Source organism: Halichoeres trimaculatus, unplaced genomic scaffold, assembly GCF_033239565.1.
Source record: "Halichoeres trimaculatus isolate MK-OKI-2021-1 unplaced genomic scaffold, fHalTri1.1 fHalTri1_scaffold_1, whole genome shotgun sequence".
NCBI classification, from domain to species: domain Eukaryota; kingdom Metazoa; phylum Chordata; class Actinopteri; order Labriformes; family Labridae; genus Halichoeres; species Halichoeres trimaculatus.
This window is the reverse complement of record NW_027437179.1, coordinates 25,273,300-25,292,784: the sequence shown is the minus strand read 5'-3', so window position 1 is coordinate 25,292,784 and position 19,485 is coordinate 25,273,300. Positions and strand designations below refer to the sequence as shown.

The 19,485-nt window shown below is 38.6% G+C and overlaps 3 protein-coding genes across 3 annotated transcripts in view; 1 reads left to right on the top strand and 2 right to left on the bottom strand.

The window, feature by feature from the left end:
* Positions 1–45: 45 nt before the first annotated feature.
* guca1ab.2 (guanylate cyclase activator 1Ab.2) lies at positions 46–1,752 on the bottom strand. Its single transcript, XM_074675811.1, has 4 exons — positions 1,555–1,752; positions 684–833; positions 322–412; positions 46–173 (listed from the first exon to the last, which is right to left on the bottom strand). The coding sequence occupies exons 1-4, from the start codon at positions 1,750–1,752 to the stop codon at positions 46–48; spliced, it is 567 nt and encodes a 188-aa protein (XP_074531912.1).
* Positions 1,753–13,212: 11,460 nt separating this feature from the next.
* Positions 13,213–14,234, top strand: LOC141797195 (uncharacterized). Its single transcript, XM_074678632.1, has 2 exons — positions 13,213–14,009; positions 14,112–14,234. Exons 1-2 carry the CDS (start codon positions 13,327–13,329, stop codon positions 14,206–14,208), a joined length of 780 nt encoding a protein of 259 aa, XP_074534733.1. The 5' UTR covers positions 13,213–13,326; the 3' UTR covers positions 14,209–14,234.
* A 2,146-nt stretch (positions 14,235–16,380) lies between these two features.
* The window catches only part of wdr77 (WD repeat domain 77), a 3,667-nt gene continuing 562 nt past the window's right edge, over positions 16,381–19,485 (bottom strand). The window contains exons 2-10 of the mRNA XM_074673064.1: positions 19,085–19,270; positions 18,856–18,997; positions 18,673–18,722; positions 18,284–18,354; positions 17,855–17,912; positions 17,324–17,395; positions 17,138–17,246; positions 16,975–17,043; positions 16,381–16,875 (exon numbers count right to left, since the gene is read on the bottom strand). Of these exons, the coding sequence (XP_074529165.1) occupies positions 16,731–16,875; positions 16,975–17,043; positions 17,138–17,246; positions 17,324–17,395; positions 17,855–17,912; positions 18,284–18,354; positions 18,673–18,722; positions 18,856–18,997; positions 19,085–19,270 (902 nt within the window). The 3' untranslated portion in view covers positions 16,381–16,730. The remainder of the gene's footprint in view (positions 16,876–16,974; positions 17,044–17,137; positions 17,247–17,323; positions 17,396–17,854; positions 17,913–18,283; positions 18,355–18,672; positions 18,723–18,855; positions 18,998–19,084; positions 19,271–19,485) is intronic.

Sequence of the window (19,485 nt, the reverse complement as noted above, 5' to 3'; positions counted from 1 at the left end):
TATTATTTAGCTTAATGGTCAGATTTTCCTATTGAAAATGATCAATTAACTTCCTCGTATCTCTCCTTGAATCTTCTGAACAATGTGTGTAAGGTCCAAACTTTCTGTCAGCATCTTCAGCAGCGTTTCATCCTTCTGAATCCCCTCCATGAACTCCTCGTAGGAGAGTTCACCTGGGAAACAAACAAAAGCACACACTCAGCTAAGGTCTTAAAAAATGCATTTGTTCAGACTTCAACCTAAGTAACTCACTTTTACTTAGGTTATTTTCAAATTTCCTCCACCTACAGCCAAATTCTGTTTCAGTGAGTGAACTCTTACCATCTCCATTGATGTCGATTGTGTCAAACACCATGTTGGCAAAATCCTCTGCTGACATTTCATAGGCAATGCCATTGATTGCACGAATGGACTAAATACAACAGGGAAAAAAGGAACTTAATATACACGTTTTATTTCACGATGTTTTAGATAATGTTTTGATGAATTAACGTTAATCCATGCTTTGCTTTTTTAACCAGTAGGTGTCAGCAGTTACTGCAGTCCTCTGCTCAGCCTGAAGAGGGATGGTTTGTCTCACCTCTGTGGTCTATTCAGGTTGTTCCAGGACAGTGTTCAGGATTACCTTGGTCTGTCACTAAACCTTAAGTCAAGCTTGACATAATGAGGAGGCACATGCTCACCTTAATAATAAGAAGCAGTTCATCTCGGTCAATGCACCCACTCCCGTCTATGTCGTACAGTTTGAAGTACCACCGAAGCTTCTGCTGCACGCCTCCTTTCAGCACCAGGCTCAGAGCAGCTACATACTCCATGAAATCAATAAAACCATCCTGCAGAAATTTAAGACCCCAAAACATGGTCAGTCACTCAAGAAAAATTTCTACAAAGAAACTAGATAACATTAGATGTCACATAATGACACATAGTTACTGAATACAACGCTTGAAAGTGTGATGCATCACAAACAAGTGAATGTGGTTCAGGTTGGTTGTGTTTTTTTTCAGGTTGTGGGTCAGTCGGGTTTGCTGCATCTAAGGATTAGCCCCCTCACTAATAGAATAAGTTGCTCTCAAACAGATCTCTATTAGCAGAAATAACTTGGACCACTTTCCTCTCAGGAAAACACAAGCACAAATAGAAACAGGCAAGTTTGAAAATGAAACTAGCTGCTTTCAATATAAAAAGACATGAAATTAAAGTATCAGACCTAAAAAAAAATCATACAAACAGCCAATTATACATTCTTCCATTGTTGATTTTACTATGGAGGTTTAAAGTGTAATTGTCATTTCTTAGAAATGTTTGGTCACAGTGAAGCAATATGAATATGACTTAAGATATTTATATTGGCAGGATTAAAAAAAAAATAAAAACCACGATCTATAACCTTAGTTTTGGCACAGGTTTTTTTCAACTTCTCAGTTTCAATGTTACACAGTGAAGATGCACAGAGGCTCCTGATGTATTCATCTACAGTTACACATTCAAAGAATTAGTGTCATTAGAACTAGTAGCAACATTTCAGTGCTAGAAGAGTATCAATCAACTTACATCATTCATGTCAAACGTCATGAACATAGTCTTGACATAGTTATCCGAGCTTTTGGAGAGATTCTTCAGGCCAAAGAATTGCTTGAATTCATAAAACGTAAGAAGTCCAGATGGGCACTCTGTCATGAACTTCCTGTACCACTGATGACTTTCACAAGCTTGTAGTTGCTCCACAGATGACCCACTGCTGTTTCCCATAACGATCTCAAAATATTGATAAAAAGATTCCAGCAAAAATCATAACCACGATCTCATGCATCCAACTGGCCTCCGAGCGTGGCCTGAGTAAAAACTGTTTGTAAGCAGCAGGTTCAGTCAGACAATCATCTCACTGTGTGTCTGTGTCAAGAGCTCAGAAGTTGTAATCCACTTTTCTTGCCAGCAAAGACTTAACTAATTAAAGGAAACTAAAAGCAAACATAACCCCCTTGTGTGCTGGATGGTAAAATTAATATTTTACACCTAATGAATGACCTCTATGATTTGAGGTATATCTACGATGTGTTTAATTTTAATGCACTCTGCAACAAAATTATCAGTTTAAATAATCATAAATTTATTCTATATTGTAAAATAAGATAAAATAGGTAAAGTGTTATCCAGTCGAATGCATTTTACTTTATCACCCTGACATCTTTAGTTTTTGTGCAGATTCAATTTTTGTCTCAGGTCTGTCTCTATCTTGGACAATAGGCCGATTGACCACACACTAAAAATTTTGCAAATTTATCACTACATCTAGCTTTTAATATTTACATATATCATACAAACAAAGCCAAAACCCTGTGGTGCAATAGAAGAATTTACAGAATAAAGATGAGTTTACTCTCTTGTGAACTTCACTGTAGATGAATGCACTGATTTGGAATAACTGTTACTGTATACCATCTGACAAACTGCTAACACAGCTAACGCAGCTAACGTTACATTTAATTGACCCAATTTATAAACAGATATCAGTTGGTCTTTTCATTTCCTGCTGCCCAGCTTTTTTTTTTTTTTTTTTTGGGGGGGGGGGGGCTCTTGTAAATAAATCAAGTGCCTTGTAGAGTAGAGGTTGGGGTCATTCATCTGAAACAGCAAACACTGTCATAAACTCATTTGTTCAACATCAGGGTCATTGACACCTGGAGGAAAGGACAGATAACTTTTGGGATATACAGCAAAAGAAGTCAACCATGAAATGCAACAAATTTAATTTGTTTGAATTAACTTCTACTAATAGAACAAAAAATATAGGCTATACAACTTCCAATTTTGAAATATTCATGCAGTTTTGCTTCTTTCTGATGTTAAGATAACTTCCAAAATATTTACTCATATTCATAAAGCTCCTTTGCTTAAATCTTCTCACTGTAGTCCCCAGTGATCTCTCAGCTTACCCTAGTTCCACAGCAGGAATGGCCGTCACTGGGAAAGTCTTTAGACCCTCTTAAAGCTCCTCCATCTGTCGTCAGATGCTCTGTAGGGGGGCTGCCATTTCAAAGGATAATAACTAGGAGAAGTGTGAACTTCACCCTACTGAAACAATTACACATCATGATGCCGGGAAGCACAATATGTGTGTCATATTTTTTTTTAAAGCAGCTTTATTACAGGGCACGCTAAGACAGTCACTAATAAAGTTCTTTCAAATTTCAGTATCCTCCAGTGGGAATATGACTTCTTTCTTTCTTTCTTTCTTTCTTTCTTTCTTTCTAAGGCAACTGTTACTTTTATGTTATATAATGAATTTGGGTGGGGGTTGGAGGGGGCATTGGTTAAAACAAAAAACAAGAAACAAACAAAAAACCCCCCCAAAATACACACACATATGTGTACATATATATATATATATATATATATATATATATATATATATATATATATATATATATATATATATATATATATATATATATATATATATATATATATATATATATATATATATATATAACATTCTTGATGATAAAAGATACACCTGCTCACACAAAAACCTTATTGTCAAAAGTTTTTCTTGGCACTCTTTTCTACCAGATATATAACTCACAGAAATGAGAAATGTGTCATAGTGACAGATGTTTGATCGTGAAGTATGTTGTAACTGTTGACATCATCCGACACACATTTTTCCACACCATAAATCTGGTTCAGGTTACGACAGCAGTTTCATTTCCATCTCAAGTTACAGCCATTAATACCTCATCATAATGAAACCAATGGTGCTCAGTCTCTATTTCCTTTTACTTCATTGTCATGAAATGTTGAGGAACAAGCATGAACATGTTGTTGTTGTGGCCAAATTGAAATGAAACAAAAGAAAGAATCTGGAAAATAACTGAAAGCTGTGTACGGGGACACTGTGACTGTTAAGTATTAGCACAGAAAGAAAAAATGATGACCCTTTTATCAACTTTTTAAAGTGTCTCTTTTCAGTTTGTGGAAGCAAAATACACACATACTGCCATCATTTTGCCTCTCCTTAAAGAAAGGACTAATTTTTAGGAACTAGTTAACATATTTATTATATTTTTCACCATAGATAAAGCAGATCTGTGAAGTGGATTCAGTACTGGGAGGCGGGTAAAGAGTTAAAAGATCTTCCCATCACATTCTTAGCATTTCAGCAGCATCAGTTGTCAGGATGGATTCTTGCTCAGGACAGAGGAACTGGATGGACCAGTTGAGTGTGTGAAGGACAGCTGAGGTTTAGATGGGACAGATACATTTTAAAACAGAAACACTGTGATGAGGAAAAGAGAGGAAAAAATAGTGTAGTTTTTTTTTTTAAAGCATGAATCATTATTACAAAAGAAGAAAAAACAAAACTCTGATGATAGTGTGCTAAAGAGCCAAAACAAAAATTCACTTTATTTCTGAAAATGAGAGGAACAATCCAAAGTTTATGTTCTCTGAATGGATTATTACTGTATGAAGAATAAATTGCACGTGCCGTATTTAAGAATGATAATCGATGATAATTTCCAGAAACAGTTCCAAATCCCCTAAATCCTGTTTTCATTTGTGACTATGTAATTTATATTTTTTGTTTTTCATTTTCTGTGGTGGTTCAGGTGAAAAAAAAAAAAAAAACAGTTCCAAAACCACTGTATAGTTCCTGTATACGTGTGTATGTCTTGTACCCGCTGGTCATCAGTCTATACTGGCATCTGTAAACAAACACACTGAGCAGTGAGGACGTGAGAACATAATGGTCTTTTTTTAGCTCACAGGTACACAGACTGAATGCTGCTGTAGAGTCACTGTCATGGCTCAGCCCACTCCAAGCTTTACGGGTCTCATGATCCTCTTTAGCCACAGCTCTCTCTATCATCACCTTTACAGTTAACCTCCTTACACAGGTCACATGAACCCAAATCCTATCCTTTGATAAATGATACCATAGCATCAGGTACTACGATACAGATTTGTAAAAATGATTGAAAAGAATCTGTGATAAAAACGTAATGTCTTAACCATACTTAATAATTGAGCAAATACCAGTGGGCATGTACACAGCATGGGACAGCATATAGCCTGATCTGAATGCTCAGAATATATTTTTAATCATCCTTCCACCCATTATCTTTACTGCTTTTATCTTTCAGGGTTGCAGGAGGATGGAGCCTGTCCCTGCTGTCATTCCCCTGTCCATCACAGGGCTAATGTGAAGAGAAAGAAAACCTTTCATTCACACTTAGGGTCACTTTAAGAATGACCTGTCAACATGAAAAACATGTGTCTTGGCCTCCTGACTGTGTGATAAAGCCAGACTACCTGGAGAGAATCCACACTTACACGGAGAGAATAAGCAAACTCCCGTCCAGCCGAAGAAATTGAACCAGGAACCTTCCTGCTGTGAGGCAACAGCATTAACAACTGTGCAGCCCGGCATTTGATCACAGGAACATTCAACCCTCCCAGGTATGCCTTCATTATATGCTTTTCTGACCACTTGTTGTTCAATACACACAGTCAAAGTGCAGGTCAAAGGTCAATCCTGCTTTTACTGTTTTACCTCCGGCACTGTGTAAACTCCTCACTATCAGGTCAGCTCAATCTGTGTTACACAGCAAAAAGCTGTAGAAATCACCCTGAAGGTCAACACTTCTGTTACTCTCTTTGCTCTGGGTTATGTGTCTGAATTTGGACTTTTCATGAATATCATATTGTATTTTCAAGCACATGCAAATTTACAACATGATATTCATGAAAAGTCAGTTTATTAATGAGGGAAAAAACGATAATGGTTCCAGCATGCTTGGTAACAAGTATTTTCCATTAAGAAGCAGAGGTGATATTTTCATTAGATAATAATGCATAAGTTTAAGTGGTCAAAGGTTTGTATTGAAATTGTTATAGTATAAAAATATGGTAAATAAAGGAAAAATAAATATTTTCTTAAGAGTAGTGGTGTGGTACTATCTAGAGTAGCTCTAGATGGAAATACTGAAATGAAAGTTATTGAAATACATGTCAAATGGTATTTAATGTTGAAAAATTATTTTATGTAAATTAAATGTGTGTGTGTGTGAGGGTGTGTGTTACTAAAAGAGTAAAAGCACTTGGTCTAGAAGGGTGAAAACATATGGCTACATGTCTATAAACCATTTACCAAAATAGCATTAAATATGGATGGTGTTAATTTTTTTATGATACATTTTTTGCACTTTTATTACCAGTAGTTAAATATCAATGTATTTCCCATTTATTTCCCCTTATTTCCTGTTTATTCTCAACACAAATTTCCCTTTTCAATCAAGATGCATCAAAATGAAACTGTTCCTGGACATAGTGGATTAACCAAACAGGGCTGACATTTCCCGCTGGTATCAAAGTATCTGATATCAGCAGTGGAAGTAGACTCAGACACCCTAAATGAGAACGAGCGACTCAGAGCTTGGTGCAGATCGTTCAGGAATGTGACAGGAAAGGAGAGCCGAGGCCTCACCTGTTGGGAGTGTATGATAGAAAAAAAAGCAGGCTGGCTCAGTGAAAGGAGAGGGGCGGGATTTGCTCCATTTTCTCGCTCTGTTCACAAAAGTTTTCTCTAAATCATCGAAGTCAGGTTTACCTGGTGCGCAGCGCTGCACCTGTCGCTCACCTGCTGCTTTGCCTTGGATTTACCTGCCGATAAAAAAATGCGTCACTAATCCATTTTGGTCGTAACTAGACAACATTTGACCAACTAACCATGAAGAAAGGACCTTTGCATTTTTTGGGTCGAAAGAACAATTCTCTTTTCGACACCAATGTGAAAATGAAAGATATGGGTGAGTACACTGATTATAGCTACATGTCAACATTTGCTGGAGTAAAACGCGACCTTTGTAACTTTATGTTTACAGGTACTTTAGCTCTAACAGCTTGAAGCTCCGTTTGTCAGCCTTTAAGAGTGTTTTAAAGTAGAGCTCAATAGATATTATGACCGTACTTTTAAAGTCATCTCCTGATGAACAAGTATCAACAGGTGCAAATCAGGGCAACGCAATTTACCTATGAAAAACCTGTTCTCTGATGATGATGTGACTTAACGATGGATCTCGATGACGCTGCGTATCTATCATGTATTCACAAGTTGTCATTTAGGGACAGGGATATGTGGGAAAAACCCCCAGAAAATATCTCCAGAGACTCAAAACTTTCAAACATCAGAGATTGGGATTTCAACTTTATCTAATACACTTGTCAGGGGATTTGTTCTGACCCGAGTTTAGTTTTTTTTCTTCTGCCAGATACACAACAAAATGAAATCAAGAAAAAACAGGAATAAGGTGTGATATATTCTCAAAACTTTAAACCTATATGGAGTAGAACTTCACAAAGAGTTGGTTCAATAAAGTAAACACTTGGTTCGACAAATGGAAAACATGCATCAACACTTTAAGATGATTTCAGGAAAGTTTTAGCACTGTTGTGTGTGAAGTGTGAAGTTGTGCCCATACTAATCCTAAATTTAACTGCCAACACTTTTGTAATATCAGGTTACAGATAAACAGTCATGCCTAATGGAACATTAGTTCCATTAGACTGGAGGCAAAGGAAATGAGAGCGACTGCAATGCAAAGCTTGGGCATGACACAGGACATTTGTCTATTTAAATCATGGAGGTGCACAAAGGGGAAACAGATGATTTGGATAGACTGGTTTAACACCGCAGTGATCCCTCCAAACTTTTATGAACTCAGTTAATCCCATCACTGCATTTGAAAATTTATAATTATTCTATTCAAATATTTACATTGAGATGTTTTGTGAACATCATAGTTAACAAATGTAAAGTACTAATTAAAAAACTTTGCTTTCCTGGTTGCAACGTCAGTCATTTCGTTCCTCCTCAGCGTCAATGAAAAGCGTAATGTCTGACAGACAGTCTGACTAAGTGCTTTTCAGTGTCATTCATCAGTCACTTATTGGACAAACAAGATGACAGCAAAGGAATGTATGACTTCTAAATGTCTCCACGCTAACCAAACAGTGACCTCTGATATAATCTGTCAGTTCAGCAGAATGGTTTTGCAGCTGTTCTGATGCGTGAATGCATTTACAGAAATTGACTCACACATTTTCATGTTAAAGTGTTGGGGGCTCCATCTGAGGGGTCTTTTGATTTACCTCTTCTCTTTTGTCTCTTTGTAGAGTCAGATTTTACTTGACTGAACACAATAACTTGGACCAATGATGCAATCCTTATGCCAATATTATTTTTAGACTTTGCACAAATGCATCTTAATAATGAAAAATTAGGTTCAAAGATAGGATCACTATGCATTATGCTGAATCAAATAGAGCTTCTAGAGCGAGTTAACCATGCAGGTTAAGATGATACGTGATGCCAGCTCTTTTTGAGATTACACTGCTCTGGTATATTTAAGTTACGTAATGTGATAATCTTCCATTGCCACCAAAACTAAGCTTTCACTTGAGCACAATGGTGAAATATAAATAAAGATTAGCGCTCAGTCGCCCAACTTTCTGTTGTCAACAACAGAACTACCAGTTAGAGCAGACAGGATCACACAGCAGATTATTAGACTGAGTGGCACACACAAAGAGGCCTCTTTGGTGCATACAGTATCTCATTACCTGCACAATGTGCACTATGTGTAAAGTACTAATCTGCACCTGAGTGAATTACAATGCACCATGGAACATGATGCAGATGTAAAAAGGGTGAAATGTCTTTACAATGGTTTTAACTGTGCAGAAACTTATTATGCTAACAGAAGAGTATCCGGGTATAAAAACTCTTCTGTTTTATTTCCTCAGATAATGTGGAGCTGGTGTTGGGGTCCGCTGCCATCCCAGAGTCAGGTACAGCCAGTGTGAGGGCCAGACCCACTGTCAAACATCACAATGTGAGTATCTGAGTAAAGCTTTCAAGTTCCAACACTGGAGAAATGTATGTCTGTCGCTCTGTCTCAGATCATGGTGTTAAATTAGATGTGTGTCTGAACGGTCCCCACCCTGACATTAAGCATTACTTCACCTCGAACTCTGTATCTGCAAAACCGTGCAGGTGCCAATTAACTGATAAAGGACTGTGTTTAACTGGAGGAGTGTGTTTGAATATGGGTCAGCTTTTATAGATACAGTGCCAGGAAATTTATGAATTGGAAAAAAATTACCCTGTTTAATTGTGTTGTGGTTGTGCACTGAACCGCTAATAAAGAACATGTCGGTGTCAGTTGAGCTTCGATATTTTAGTGTGTTTGGTAAACTTTACTTTCCACTGTAATAACTATAATTTACCTTAATAAGGTAGACAGTACAATGAAAAGAATCTTCAACAATCTTTTATCAACTTTTAGTTTGAAAACAATTTTGGAAACCAAAATATGCTTTCCAAAATAAAGATGAATCATCATCATCTTGATGTACATTGCATGCTGTAAGATGACAGCTAGGTTAGTGGGTTGATTGCATCCAAAACACTGTTTATGTCTTAAAGAAGTTTTTGAAAGTTTAAAAGTCCTTATACTATAATAAAACTACAATGTAGAGTAATCCAGTACTGTGTATTTGATGGACTCATCCACAGTTGGTGCCTGTGTATTGGTAATATATCACAAGTGGTGAAAAAGTAACAAGGTATATTTACTGAAGTGTTGCAGTGTTGGGTTGCAGTGATTCCCAACCTTGTGGCTTGAATAACTTAAAAAAAATGATCAAATAAATAACACATGACAATGAAACAAGCCTTAGCCTAGTTTTCACAAGTTAGTCAAATCACTTTCTGAAGGAATATTTTATTTTGATCTTTCATTTCTAATGAAAAAAATCTCCTGCCTTTGTGAGAAGTCATCTCATAATAAAACTAAAACAAATTTATAACTTAACACTGGTTAACTTCACACAATAAGGATTCACAATTTTTTCAAAGGCCCGAAGAAGGAACAGGCTGAAGCTTATTTCTGCCTTTCCTGTATAATCCATGTTATATTACCAAGAACAGCAACTAAAAATAATAAGAAATTATCAAAATAAGATTATCTCTGTGCTTTAAACACGTTTCCTTTAAATACATATTTCATTTTTAACAACAATCAGCAACACTATAATATCTTAAGGTAAAAATTATTCCTGGTGTTCTCTAAGATGCATAGATTTCCAGAAAAACTTTGGTACTTTCACTTTCACTAAATTTTGGTGCAAGGCTTTTACCTGAGGATTTTTCTCTGTTCTGTGTTGTTGGTATTTTTTAGGAGAACATCCTCATAAGTCTTCCACCACTTAGCATGTGTCCTCATATATTAATGTGCCAAACTAGTTGTATGCAAGTGTTCATTGTTAGATGAGTAAGAAGGACTAAAAGGACTAAGTTGTAGTCAGTATGTCTGTCAGGCCACCCGTTTTATTGTCATGGTGCAGGTATAAATAAAAAGCTCGTCAGTGCTCTTGTTCACACACCTCAGTGTTTGGGAGTGTTCTGTGAATGCGTCTGTGGCATGTGCTGGCTGTGGCACACCCAGCAGCACATGGGCAGGACGGCTCAGACTGCTGCGACAGATGAAAGTGAGTCATAAGACAGGGAACAAAACACATGAATCAAACCGGCTCTGACGCCATTTTTACTGACACGCCCTTGCTTTGTGGTAAGCATACCTTTCCAACAAGCTACATAAGTGTCCTGTGATAACTAGAGAAATTGGTTCAGTCACTCAAGGTGTGATTTCAAGCAGATGTCAAAGGTATCTTAATCTAAAAACCTAGACAAAACTAACTGGTGTTCAGCTTTTACAATGCTGCCTGTGAACATGTATCACGCTTATTAAACAATAATTTATAGAGCTCTACAATAAAACGCCACAAACTTTCCTGCTTCCTTGCCACCCTGATTATGAAACTGACGTGAAAATATGCAGCACGGTAACTTCAGATGGCACCAAATGTGTTTTATTTTGTTAAATTTGAGCCCTTTGAGGAGTACCCTGTAACTTCTCATAGACTTCTATTGTGTCAACAGAGTTTGTTTATTTTTGGTGTTGTTTGGGCCACGGAGGGAGCAGCTCTCTCTTTTTTCTTTCTCTCACTCCGTCAAACACAGGGTCAGGCTTGCTTTGACATGAGAAACAATGAGATAAATAGGTGTATCCTCTGATTCACTAAGAATGGTCATGAGCCAAGAATGTAGTAGTGTCATGTTAAAAGTTATGCTTTGGAAACTTGTCAGCAGTATTTTTTGATACTTTTGGGCAAGGTGTTTTGACAATCTCATGTTTTCCAAATTTTCTAATACTGCACTATTTCTTTTGTATTGGATGTTGATAAAAAGTCTGATGTGTGTTGTTTTCCCTTTGCAGTCTTCGTTGGACAGTTTTCAAGGGTTTGCTGTTCCAACACCCAAAGTACCCCTTCTCCCCCCGGTCAATGGTCCAAAGATCAACGGCTCAGGTGAGCATTCACCTCCCTCAAATATGTACTTAGGTATAGAAAATTCTATTGTTTACATGCTTAAGTACTAAGACCATTTATGGTGTCTTTGCCTGGACTTGGTTGATGGATTACAGCAATCTGTCTTCATAAAGGGTTAAAAATTCGGGCCAGGTAAATGTTTGCCCAGGCAATTGCTCAATAAGCCTCCCGAGTCCTTCCAAACAGCCATACCAAACAGCGGGGCAACAGTGTTTGCATAGTGGGAGTGTTAGAACTTACAGAAAAGTGCATAACACAAATTTCTTTATCTATGCATCTGTCTTTGAACTCCAGAATCTATTTCAGTATATTTTGGGATTACTGTGTGTTGCATCTAGAGTGTTTTCGTATTATCATTTCATCAGACAAGGGATTATGGTAATCCTAATTTGGATATAAACCAGATTGAATCTGGAATGAAAAGATGGGAACTTGATCAGGTTTAGATGTTTCCTTTTGAAACAGTTCCCTCTCTGTTCTTTACAGCAAGTGATCCTTATTCGCTGCATACAACAGCATCAAAGTTTTTATGATATCCTTTCTTTTCTTTCTATAGTTAGTGGAGATCACTTGACCAATGGATCTGTGCCTGACCCCATGGAGGATGATATATTTGTTCCTCCTCACCCATCTATGGCACCTCCACTCCCACCAGGAACGTTTCTCCCTCCTCCAGACTTTATGGGTGACTTAAACACTCTTGACCTGTCGACCCTCCAGCCTCCATCCATGCCAGCTCCTAAACCCCCTTCACTGGCACCATCCTTGCAGGAGGAAGATTTCACCTTTTTGAAACCACCACCAATGGCTCCGCCAAAGCCTCCATCCACTTCTTCCAGCGGCTCTAGGTCATCCATACCCATTTCTAACCCCCCATCTTCAGTAGTGCCTGACCATCCACGATTTGCACCACCACAGCCTCCAACTGAAAGGCAACCAAAAACATCCAAGACACCCCCACCAAAACCCATCAGACTGTCTTCTATGTCAAATCTTGATTCCCCACCACAAACTCCTGCCCCACCTCCTCCTGTGCAGACGCCAACATTGTCCACTTTCAATCCGCAGAACACAGCTAAGCTTTACCACGTTCCAACAACCTCAATCCTCAAAGGCTATGAAGAACCTGACACACGACCCAAGCATAAATTGCTCCTGGAAGATTCTTCATCTGTCAAAACTTCTCCAGTGCTTGGTGAAGTAGATGGTAGAGTCCCAAAAGTGGCAACACCATCTAAACCAGTTCTGAAAGATGTACAGGAACTGAAGGATAACTTACAAATTACCACACCCTCTCAAATATCCCTACCTGAACAAAATAAAGGAGCAACAGCAACTGGAGTTTCTACACTGCCGTTAGAAAAACCTCTCAGGTATTCTCATCAGACTTTGCCATCACTTCCAAAACTAAATGGTACTTCAGTAAATTCAGAGCTAAATAAGGATAAGCATGACGTATCTCCAAGCCCAAGTCACAAGTTCAGTCCCTTGTTAGATCGTAAACTCCGCAACCTGAAAGGCAGTGAAACTCAAGGGGTAAAAGAGGGAACAGCAGCCTCCCCACTGGCTCTCTTAATGGCAGCTAAGAAAAGAGAGCAACAAAGGACAACCCATTCTCTGTCACGAGAAAACAGTGCCAAAAAAGATGAGCAACCAAGTTCGAGCATACACCCAAGTGACTCCAGTCCTAATTCCTTTGTGGTCACACCAAGGTCCAGCTCGTCCTCCTCTTTAGCATCTCAAGAAAGAGTTCCAGAAAGTCCAAAACCTGTTGGTTCTTGGAATCATACGCAAACAGTTCAAACCCCAGAGAAACTGAGCAGCTCTCCACTCTTCAAGCACCAGACACCTTCAAGCAGCCCAAATCTCAGTCGAATGTCTGGATCCCCAAGTTTAACTAACCTGGTAGCACGGACACAAAACAGAGAGAAAAGCCCCTCAAAGCCTCAAGCTTCTAGTGTGGCAGACAAGGTGGACATAAACTTGCCAGTACTTCCTCCTCCACCAGAGTTTGATGATTTGGATGACATTGTGGGCCCCCCTCCAACCATCACTCCACCTGACCCTCCAAGGAAAACAGTACCAGCACCAACACCAGCACCAGTTTTTGACCCTCCTCCACCTCCACCTCCTCCTCCAGCCCCAACTCTAATTCCAGCTCCGCCCCCAAAGCCTAAACCTCCTCAGGCTCCAAAATTCCCACCTCCTGATACTGCGGTCAAACCAAAACTGCAAACCCAGACCAAACCTAAGGTGGGCCCAAATCATATCCCATCCAATCTTTCACCTAGTCAGGTCACGCTGCTCAGCATCCTACAAAAAAAGATGGCGGAGATGGATCACAAAATGAACCCCGTGAAGGAGAATGAGGCTAATTCGGATGACTGGGGCAACCCCTTATCTGATGAGGAGAATAAGGCCTCCACTGTTCTCAAAGTCACACCACCAAGCAAGAATGATACAGTGGCGAACAAAACAGCAGGCCTGGATATGCGTGAACTGGAGGGCAAAATGGTCAGAAAACATCAGGATACCTCTTCAGTGAAAAGTCCCACCAGGTAAGAGTTTCAGTGCTCAAATAGAAAAGGTTCACTTTTCCCTACTAGAAGTTCAGTGTTTTGATTTACTGTCAACTCATATTTACATGTCCTTCTTTTCAGCAATGGAGTGCACTCAAAACATCAGTATGGAATGACTTTTACAGTTCGGCCCGGCACCAAAAATCCTATATCTCCTTGGTCTAGTGCAGAATCGTAATGTGTTGTGGGGATGAGATTGATGTTCCTTGGTTTGATGTACATCGTGTATAATCATGTATAATCAGAATATATAATTTTGAAACAGAATGAGTTGAACATAAAAGAAAAAGCACTTCAAACAAATGACTTAAATGACCAACTCAGTAGGGATAACGTTACAAATGTCTCAGGACAATATTTATCTTGAAATGATGTAGTTTCATCTACATCTGAATGTTGCTTATAACTGTGTTATATTTTATTCTCATGTTTTATTTTTAGAGTTGACCGATGTAAATGATTTATTTCGCTGCTCCTGCTCATACAGTGTGGATATGTATATTGTCTGTCAAACTAAAGCTTTTAATCAGTGCTACATGGGAAACATTCATAAAATCAAGCAGATTCAGATATATGAGCAAGCCAGTGTTTGATTGCTTGAGTTATTCTTAACTGTCAAAATATGTTTTGAAAATCTGCTCTCAATAACTTGTAGGATACGGAATCAGTTGACATCTTATTCTTAAATACTGGTTCTATCAAAGTCATGATGTACGATGTAATTACTGTGGTTCATGGTGTAATAACATGCCCTGTAACTAAACTGTTACAAGTATATGATGTGGGTCCAGTGGGGGAAAAAACAAGCCTGTAATTGAATAAGAGCTGGAAGGTAGCCATAACTCAGATGGGTTGTTTCTCATGATGTCGATAATGTCTTCCTGTCTGTATTAGTTAACTGTATCTAGTAAGAAAAGAAAGGAAGAAAAGAAAGTCATTGTTTTCACTTTTGTTTTCTGTACATACAAGTTTGTATGAAATGAAAATTAAGCTGATATATTGTAAAATCTACTTATATGTACACGTTAAGTTTGCACAATCACAATATTTAAATATTGCTGTCTTTATATAAAAAAGAACATTTATCAGTGTCAAATGTTGCTCCATAACTCCCTATTTACGCTCTGAATAAAAACAAGCATAACTGCATGTTGTGATTGACTTGAGTTTTTTTTTTTTTACGTGTGCAGTACGTGTTTATGTAGGAAATAGGATTTCTGTTCCAAAATGAAAGCACTAACTCTAGTTATCTCGATGAGATGCCCGTATTTTTGATGGAGCCAAGTTAAAACTTTTGAAATCCTGAATGACAAGCTAAAAGGGAATTATTGTTTTTGAACAATATTAGTCTTGAAGTAGCTTAGCGAACACGTTTTTAAAACTATCCAGCCTTAGCCTGACTTCAAGTGTTACTGATTAAATGTTGTGTCTAATCTCCTAAGACCAAATACATTTACTCTTTTAAAATTGGCACAATGCTCTAGGTTAGCATGAGGGCTACTTTTCATTTGCAGTCTCATTCACATTTGCAGTGATCACTCCTTAAAAAACACAATCCCGCAGCTATATTATGACATGTCTGTTATGTCTACTGAACACTGTAACGACACCACAGCTGCCACTGGCTGCGTGAATCACACATGTAACCTTGCTAATTTCTGAGCAAACTGCCAACATTTGACACATAAGAACTAGTGATACACTACCCAGTTTTGTACCAGGGATGGGGGGGATAGAGTCAAATATGTCACATTATGGTTATGGTATATGGCGATGTTTTTTTTTTTGCATAGCTTTCAAGTTAACCCTTATCATGATATCATATCTCCCCATTAGTTTAACTTGTAGTATTCTTCCATAATCTGGTGGCATAATTTAGACTCAAGCAGCAGTCTGGGCTGAAATTATGAGACAATGAGGAAGTGCTAAAAAATGCATTTCTTTGAGATTCTGTTTGAGGCCGGCTGCAGAAAGATTTGAAACCGCATACACAGCAAGCAAGAAAAGCAAAAGGTTTTTTTTTCAGCACCAAAAACCTTTTTTCAGCCTGGTTTAAAAAACGGCTTGGGCCTGAATCGCTAATTCCACTATCAGCACACATTGTGGGGGGGTGGGTAAATTTTTCCTTACTCAGCAGTTAAATAAGATATTTAGATCCCAAGTTTGCCAAATCAGAGGCACAGCTCAGCTCAAATGGCGGACAGGCGTTTTCTAGCTACAAGTGTGAAGACTCAAAGCCCACCCCATTTTCAAAATGGCCACGCCAGCCGCTTTGTTTCAAAATCTATGTTTCTGAAAAAGACAGGTGACGTCACGAAGACAACGTCCATTTATTATTTATATTTTTCTTATTATATTTATCTATGGTTAGACTCCAGGATATCACAACACTAAGTTACCTTTAATGTAAAACTATGAATACAAATGGATGTCCTAAGTTTAATTACACAGCAAAATGCAGTTTGACATGAAACAAGCAGATACAGACAATTTTGGAGAAATTCAGTAATGGAAAAAAAACTGGCACAGGGATGGCAGAATTGAAATATAGTGAACATAACTGGGTTACTTTATGACAATGAAACATTTTATTCTATATTCCTTACTTCACTTTTCAGAGACATATGGTACCCCTCAGAATCAGGGAGGCCAACACTTTTTAAGATGCCCCCGTCCCTTGTTTGTGAGCATCTATTGAGTCTAAGAGGAGTTGGGAGCTCCAGCAGCCGTGTCCACTGTGTGGTGAAGCACAAAGTGATCCCAGCCAACGGTTGTGAGAGTGTTAGAGCCACCATGGAGCCAGCACACATCTTTGACAAAGTCCTGGTGTCGCCGATCTCTATGTCTACAACGAAAGAACATGATTCTTGACACATGAACATGACACGTGATTCGTATTTGTCATTGGTACTGAAGGCTTACTAAATGTGAAGTGCAAACTCACATTTCTTGAAGATCAGAGTTCAATACGGCAAGGCAACAGTCATCACTGATGGAGGCCAGTAAGGAGGCACTAAGATATGAACGACAAAAATAGTTGTTTTGGAAAAAGTTTTACAGATGGTATTGGAGAGCTAGTTATGCATATATCTCAGACTTTTGTTTACCTATGTGTAGAGAAGGCAAGCCCATTGACTCTGCGTCTGTGGATTTTCTCCACCCTGGCTGGCTCTGTTCCCAGAAAATCCTTCACTGCCACTCTGCCCATCTCATCACCTGAGACACGACAAGCATTATCAAACATGAGGGGACTGTCACTTTCTGTCAATCAGTAACCTGCTGCTGTGCCTTACCAAAAGCAATCGTGCTTCTGTGGTGAGGATGCCAAGCTACAGTGGTGGGTGAACATCTGGGGGACTCTACATCTAAAACAAAAAACATACAGAGCATATAATGTATCAATACTAGGAGAGTATATACATAGTCTTAAAAGACTGTGTCTCCATGAAATGAATATCTTAAACTATCCAGACAGCATTTTATAATCTGGCATCAATAATCACTAGATCAGACATGCTAAATTTGCAACGTCACCTGTCAGAACACTGATTTCTAAATGGGAGTTGAGTGATAAAACGTGGGAACATGAGATAGTCTTATTTTTCACAATAAAGATATCCTAACCTGCTAAACTTGAAAGTGAACACTCTAGGAGACTAACCCACCAGGGTTTGTTATTTTCAAGTTTTGCATTCAATATGTATACTGACCTAGATAATAGTCTGCTCACTCGCTGTCTATTTGGTGTTATGCATGAAAGGAATCTCCTCTGTTGCTAATTTAATTCCAGCGCTGTTAACAGCCCAGCAAAACCTGTTGCTCACCTATTCTAGTGGCTGGTTTGTCTGGCTTCCTCCTGTCCCACATCAGCACACGGCCATCCTGAGAGACCGAGGGAAGGAAAAGGTTAAATCTGGGTGAAGGTAATACACACTGTTAGTTCTCTTTAGCTCCTCTGCCTTCAATGACCTGTATAACATCCAGCAGTTTATTGGGTTGCAAGACTCAAGGATTGCCCTACATCTTTAAGAGGCGTGTTATAGGTGTGTTAGTGTGTGATGAGGAGAATTGTCATATCTGACAATGATGCAGTTATTATTTTTTAGCAATGTGCAATCAAACTAAATGCATTCCATTTTCAGACTAGTAAATGCATTTTTCAATGGAGCAAGGTGTCCTCAATTCTTTATTCAAATAATCTCCATCCGTGTTTAATGGTGTGTGTTCATAATATGTATTTATTAATAACTTACTTCACCACAAGAAATGAAAAGAGACTCATCTGTGGGACTGCAGGCAACACAGCTGACTGGCTGTGTGTGAACTGAAGGGAGAGGAAAAACAGGGATTATTTTATACATCCTAATCAAAAACGTTTCCTCTACTGACACAATTATGTTCTAACTACATTCCTCTAGTGATCATTTAAGCAAGATGGTGAGCTACTAGAAAGAACTAAATGTATATTAAAGCTTTGGATTTTTGACACTTGGCTCAACATTTTTCCTGTTGTAACCTTTGAATTAATTTGAATCTTTAACATGTGAGTGAAAAAAAATCAATGCTTTTGATTTTTTTAAGTGAATAGATTGTAGCACTGCTATCTAGATATCCTAGGTGAAAATGTAAGATGTCCCCTTACCATTATAGGTAGTAACAACAGACTCCTGACTAAGATCCCAGACTTTGATTCTACAGTGAAAAAAGCAAGAAGAGGTTAAATCCCAATGCACAAGAAATTAACAGTCAACATTGTTCAGTTCTGCACTGGTAGTTTAGGCATTTGTGTAAGTGTACATATGATATATGTAAAAAGGAGTCTTACCGACAGTCCATGCTCCCAGTGACAGCACTGCTTGCCCCTGTGACTAGGCTCACTGTGGTGACAATGTTGTCATGCTCATATTTGGTAAAACGATTTACCAGCAAGCTTTCGTCTTCAGCAAGTTCCCAGAGCTCCAAAGCCCCTGCACAGATAGCAGATGTTCAAATTCTACTTCAACGTCTCACTGTAGAGACCAGCATTTCATGATTGCTGACAATATCTGCCCTACCTGAGTCTGATGCCACAACTATGCCCTTTTCTGTTACCCATTTGGCATCTGTAACACCAGCCTCAGTCTGCACACCAGCTTTGCACTGCTCCTCATTGGGGGCCTGCACAGGGTCACTGTAGATCCAAACAGATCCCTGCCAGCTCCTGCCTGTGAGGCTGGAGGTACCGAGCAGCAAGGTTCCATCTGTCATTGAAAAAAAAAAGAATTATATCACATGGCTACCTTGCAGATAGCTAGGCCAGAAATTTGAGAGCCACTTTTTGATAGTAAACATCCAAGCTTTTAAAAAGACCACAGCAACAAGTAGATATGTTTGGCATTTGCTAGTATTTGGAAATCTGCAGCAGAATGACTAAGGTATTCACTGTGTGGAGGCTCTCGCATGCACATAACCTTTG